Source organism: Oculina patagonica, chromosome 5, assembly GCF_052425735.1.
Source record: "Oculina patagonica isolate OP01 chromosome 5, crgOcupat, whole genome shotgun sequence".
Classification (NCBI taxonomy): Eukaryota; Metazoa; Cnidaria; class Anthozoa; order Scleractinia; family Oculinidae; genus Oculina; species Oculina patagonica.
This window is the reverse complement of record NC_135762.1, coordinates 29,427,145-29,432,256: the sequence shown is the minus strand read 5'-3', so window position 1 is coordinate 29,432,256 and position 5,112 is coordinate 29,427,145. Positions and strand designations below refer to the sequence as shown.

The window sequence follows — 5,112 nt, the reverse complement described above, 5'->3', positions numbered from 1 at the left end:
CTAGTCTGTAAAGACCATTAGTTCTTAAGTATATGTGAAGTAGCTCTCTACAACTGACGACATACACTGAATGGTTGCTAACGTTGTAAGAGGCTTGGAATGTTTTCCGCAATCTTATGAACACCACCCCCTGCAAATATTTCTGCTCGGTATATTTAGAAGTCAAAGTGTGAGTTGTTTTGACAAAGTCATCAAAGAAGAGGGATTAGTAATTAAATTAGGAAAGGTTTCGAGAGAGTTTTAGCACAAGAGGACTACGTGTACCGTGGATTGATCGTGTAACGTCCTTCGTGTGAGGTGACTAATTACCTGACTGACTGGCTGACTGACTGACTGACTGACTGACTGACTGACTGACTGACTGACTGACTGACTGGCTGGCTGATTGACTGGCTTGCTGGCTGGCTGACTAACTGCCTCACTGACTGACTGATTAACTGACTGTATGACTGACCGACTTGTGTCTGACTGACTGACCGAATTTCTGACTGACTGAACTGACTGACTGAGTCACTGACTGACTGATTGACCGTCTGTCTTACTAACTGACTAATGTCTGACTGACTGACCGACTTTCTGACGGACTGAACTGACTGACTGATTGACTGTCTGTCTTACTGACTAACCGTTTGACTGAGTGACTGACCGAATGAACTGACTGACTAACAAATTGTTTAGCTAAATGACTTCCTGAACTGACTGACTGACCGGCTGACTGCCTGATTGACTGACTGGCTACTGACTGACTGATCAATTGACTGACTGACTGACTGACTAAGTGACTGACAGATTGACCGACTTTCTGACTGAGTGACTGACCTGATTGTAAATAGTTACTGAAAAGCCCTGTGGGGAGCTGACTATTAAAAAAAAGTTTAGTTTACCTCTTGTCTGACTGACTGACTGACTGACTGACTGACTGACTGACTGACTGACTGACTGACTGAACTAACTCAGTGATCATGACTGACTGACTAACTGACTGAACTGACTCAGTGACTGACTGACTGACTGACTGAACTGACTCAGTGACTGACTGACTGACTGAATGACTGAACTGACACAGTGACTGACTAACTGACTGGCTGACTGAATGACTGACTGTATGAACTGACTCAGTGACTGACTGACCAGATGATAACGTTCATCAGCTTAACAATTAAAACTGCTATAAATAGAGGCCCTGCCAAAAAATATAATGTAAAGACCAGTAGATAAAGACCAGTATTCGTGGTAAATAATAGACGATGGGTTTTAATTTTATGCAATTAAGCGTAGATCAATTTTATTTAGACTGGGTTCTTTGTGGTTTGTGGAAAGTTGCTCTCCTCCTTTCCCTTCCTTTTTATTATAAAATATATTTATTATCAATGAAACCAGTAAGGTGTGTAATGCATCCAAAACTCGTTATGGTAGCTTGTCGATTTCGTCGTCGTATCAAGAACATATCAAAAATGACGCTGAATAAATGCTCAAAATTCTTAATCTTTGGTCTAGCTGCCTTCATGGATCCATCATGTCATGCGACCTGAATACTGAATTTGTGACCGTGTTTTTCAACATTCAATTGCGTGACTTCAGAATTTGCCATTAACTATGGAATGATTGCCAAAATTTGTAGTGTCCAGTGAGATTTAACTCTTTGCACTTAACATACGAACACTTTGATTACCGTTAACATTTAAGTTTTTAGACGCATGTAAAGACCGTTTCACCTGACAACGAATGGTTCTTAATATTTCGTGACAAGAAATTCCGTTATAAAATGAATATCACCTCCCATATTTGCACCTTTCGGGTTCAAAATGTAAATTTGTACTCCAGCACTCGTGACACGTTGTGCAGCTAAGCGTCCAGTAAACTGAGCATGTTTCAAAATCCCATAAAAAGATGACATACCGCAACCAAAACAAGATATAAACTAAAACGATATCACAAAATATTCTTAGCAACGGTTAATAACGGTCGTATATGTTGAAAAGCAGGTTGTTTGTCAGCTGTTTACGCGTTGTTGCTTCATTGATAACTAGGTGTGTGAATGGCCAAGCCAAGCCCCTTTTATACCGGAACTTTTTATTTAATGGTTGGATTTTAGTCTGTATTTGCTACTCGCCATATTTCACTGTAACATACGGTAGTTTTGCTCTTTTTGAAAACTGGACAAGCAAATAACTTGTGCAGCCTCTATAAGGATCGATATGTTCACAGTTTTCGGTAAATACAAAGACATATCTGCATTGAAAATAACGGTCACTGAGTGATAAATAAAAACTATTATAAAAATATATTTTAAAATTTCGAAGTCCATCTTGAAGACCCAGTTAGTCCCTATAGCTTTCTTCGCTTGCTTGCTACTACTGAGGCCCTTATCACATCCACTAAGGATTGTATGTTACGGGTCTTGCAAGAAATTAAAGATTTACAAAGTCACCTTCAGTGAGAGTATAAATCGAGGTACAGCTCTGTCGCTTTAATTGTTAGAAACCAGCCAAGTACATTACATTTTGGAGAGTTTTCCTAAACCAGGTTTGGGTAGACTTTGTAGCCACTTTTCGATGTCATCAAACTTTGCATACTTGTCAGATAACTTACGAACATCTCTGTTCCATTTTTCCTGTTTGTCCACGTGGGTAATGCTACTGCAAGCGATTGACGAAACAGAATCTGCACACAACGAGCTTGCATCGTCATCTATGCCAGAGTATACTGAATTCGTTGGACTGCTCCTTCTTCTAGCCTGATGCGGTGTTGGTGTTATGGCGTGTGTTTCTATCATTTCAGACTTGGTGCCGAATTTTTTGTGAAACTTGTGGTCCATATTGTATACTTGTTGTGGAACCTTGCCTGCGATGCTTACTTGTCTACTGAGCGTTAAATTCCTTCTCTTGAAGTCGTCATAGGGTCCATGCCCTGCTTGCCCAAGAAACGTCTTGTCCTCGGAATCGCTGGATGATGTTGAAGGCCTACTCTCCATAACATTTGTAGATCTCGTGGAGACACATAGATGCCTTGAATAGGCTAAATAATGATTCTTTGTAGAACTACAGTTTCTCCATGTTAAGTTGTCTTTCGTGTACATCTTTTCACTTTTTTCTTTGTCGTTCTCTTTTGCGAAAGAAGCCAATTTTGGCAACTGACAATTGTTGAAAGTTTGTTAATGGTAAAGTTTTCGATGGAAATTTTTCCAAGTAGTCAGCGAGTGGAAAGGTCCACGTTTGATTGACAGAAGTGATGACGTCATGCATGATAACTGCACGAGTGTGCTTGGTCACGGTGAACTCACGTGGTTGTTTTCCTACATTTCCGAGAAAGCTACAAATAAAACGGCCAGTAAGCTTTGTTCTGCAAGAAAAAAATGAACCTACTACAAGAGAGACAACTTGTCTAATTTATTTTTTTTATTATATACGCAACACTCGGATGTATATTTTGAAGCTTTTTGGCACAAATCTTAAATTCCAACTTCATTCAACTATAATAATTTATTGTTGCTATAATTACGATATGGAAATGTTCTTATCATAGAGTAAACATTTACTAATGACTTCTAAACCAAATCTTGGTGCTTGTTACCAAAAGGTAGCATTCTGTTACGAACTAAAATCTAATTTGCTACAATTCTATTATTACCATTTTAGTTTTTTGAAAAACCAGATCCCATTTGGAGCAAGTGATATATTTCGTGTCTTCGGTAGGCTATCAAGTTAATACTGCGTCACATGACCATTGTTAGACAAATTGCTTATTGACGTACTTCGACTTCGATCTATTCTTAGCTGTGTCAGACAAAGGAATTAAATTCATTCTTGAAATTTTTGAACAGATCAATTGACCGCAGTTGATTCACGTTTTATGAGCGAATAACACGATAATCTGTTATCTTTTACACGCAATTAACTGACTCGGTCGGGTCTTGAAATTTTCAGGTGTAAGTCGCCGGTTAGTTTCCGTACTGCGGTATCCATGCTAGTCCTTTGCTAAGATTTTTTAATGGTACTTTAATCTTACATAAACAATTTCAGTAGGAAGCGTGTTCCTCTTTACCAGTTTTTCAGTGCTAAATATAAACTCAACTCGCGGAACAGGTTTTATGCGTATTACGTCAGTTTCTTAAAATGCCTACCAAAGCCTCGATGGTTAATTTGGGCGCAATTTCTTTCGAAACCCTAAGTAGCTTTACTTTTTTAATGACATGCAATAATTTATTTTCATCTTTGCTGCTTTTAGTTAAGTAACTCGCTGAACTTTAAGGTTTTCACTTCACAAGCGAAATTTAGGGGTGAAATCAGCTAGTCTGGCGTAACTGTGCACAAGGGAATGATGAACCTAAACTAAAAGTGTATAAAACCTGGCAACTCAAATGGAATAAGTGAATTCTGAAGTCACATTACAACTTGTTCGATAAAAGGTTTTTCTTTGCTCTCTGTGTGTTTCCTAAGGGTTTTCAAAGTTGCTGCAGGCGATTGACAAAACGTAATAACTAAATCACTGCCATTACCGAGTCATTATCTTCATCTCCATTAATGCTTCATTTAGTCCAAAGAGTTTGTTGAAGTAACAGTTCCTTCCGCCTAATATAACTAAGCATAGATGTCGTTGAAGGGTACATTTGTCGCATTTCCTTCCTGTAGCTATATTTTTAGTAATTTTGCTGTCCTTATTGTAACCTCTGTTACCGTCTTACAACACTCGCCTCTCCAGTCGAAGATCTTTGGATTAACTTCGTCTAAGTCACGGTACTGATGGATGGAATCGATATCACGGTACTGATGGATGGAATCGATATCACGTTGAAGGTCTATTGCCCAATAAAACTGCTGCTCATAAACTACCACATTAATGTCGTGACGAACTACCAAATAAATGTTGTAAAGATTGTGTCGTCTGATATTAGTTTGAGTTATTCTATGTTAGAGAATATCTTTTATTCTTGATCGTTTTCAGATAGTCATAATCACCACCATTACCACCATTACCACTGTCGTCGTAGTCGTCGTCGCCATCAACATCATTATCATCATCATTATATGTCTTTCCGCCAGTAGGCGCATAAGGTCGCAACATTCTGTTTCCACGTCGTCTTGTTCCTGGGTACCGCTCTTGCAGTACCAT

The 5,112-nt window shown here is 38.8% G+C and overlaps 1 protein-coding gene across 1 annotated transcript; it reads right to left on the bottom strand.

The window, feature by feature from the left end:
* Positions 1–2,497: 2,497 nt before the first annotated feature.
* On the bottom strand, positions 2,498–5,112 carry LOC144655108 (uncharacterized). The gene is made up of 3 exons (XM_078515325.1): positions 4,968–5,112; positions 4,677–4,852; positions 2,498–3,133 (listed from the first exon to the last, which is right to left on the bottom strand). Exons 1-3 carry the CDS (start codon positions 5,110–5,112, stop codon positions 2,498–2,500), a joined length of 957 nt encoding a protein of 318 aa, XP_078371451.1.

What these genes read in the sequence shown, in the direction of transcription:
- LOC144655108 (XM_078515325.1), bottom strand. Translation starts at nt 5,112, where the DNA reads ATGGTACTGCAAGAGCGGTACCCAGGAACAAGACGACGTGGAAACAGA. An exon ending in CGACGACAGTGGTAATGGTG is followed by an intron (nt 4,853 to 4,967) that starts GTAATGGTGGTG and finishes TTTATTTGGTAG; the next exon opens with TTCGTCACGACATTAATGTG. An exon ending in GAGGCGAGTGTTGTAAGACG is followed by an intron (nt 3,134 to 4,676) that starts GTAACAGAGGTT and finishes AACAATTGTCAG; the next exon opens with TTGCCAAAATTGGCTTCTTT.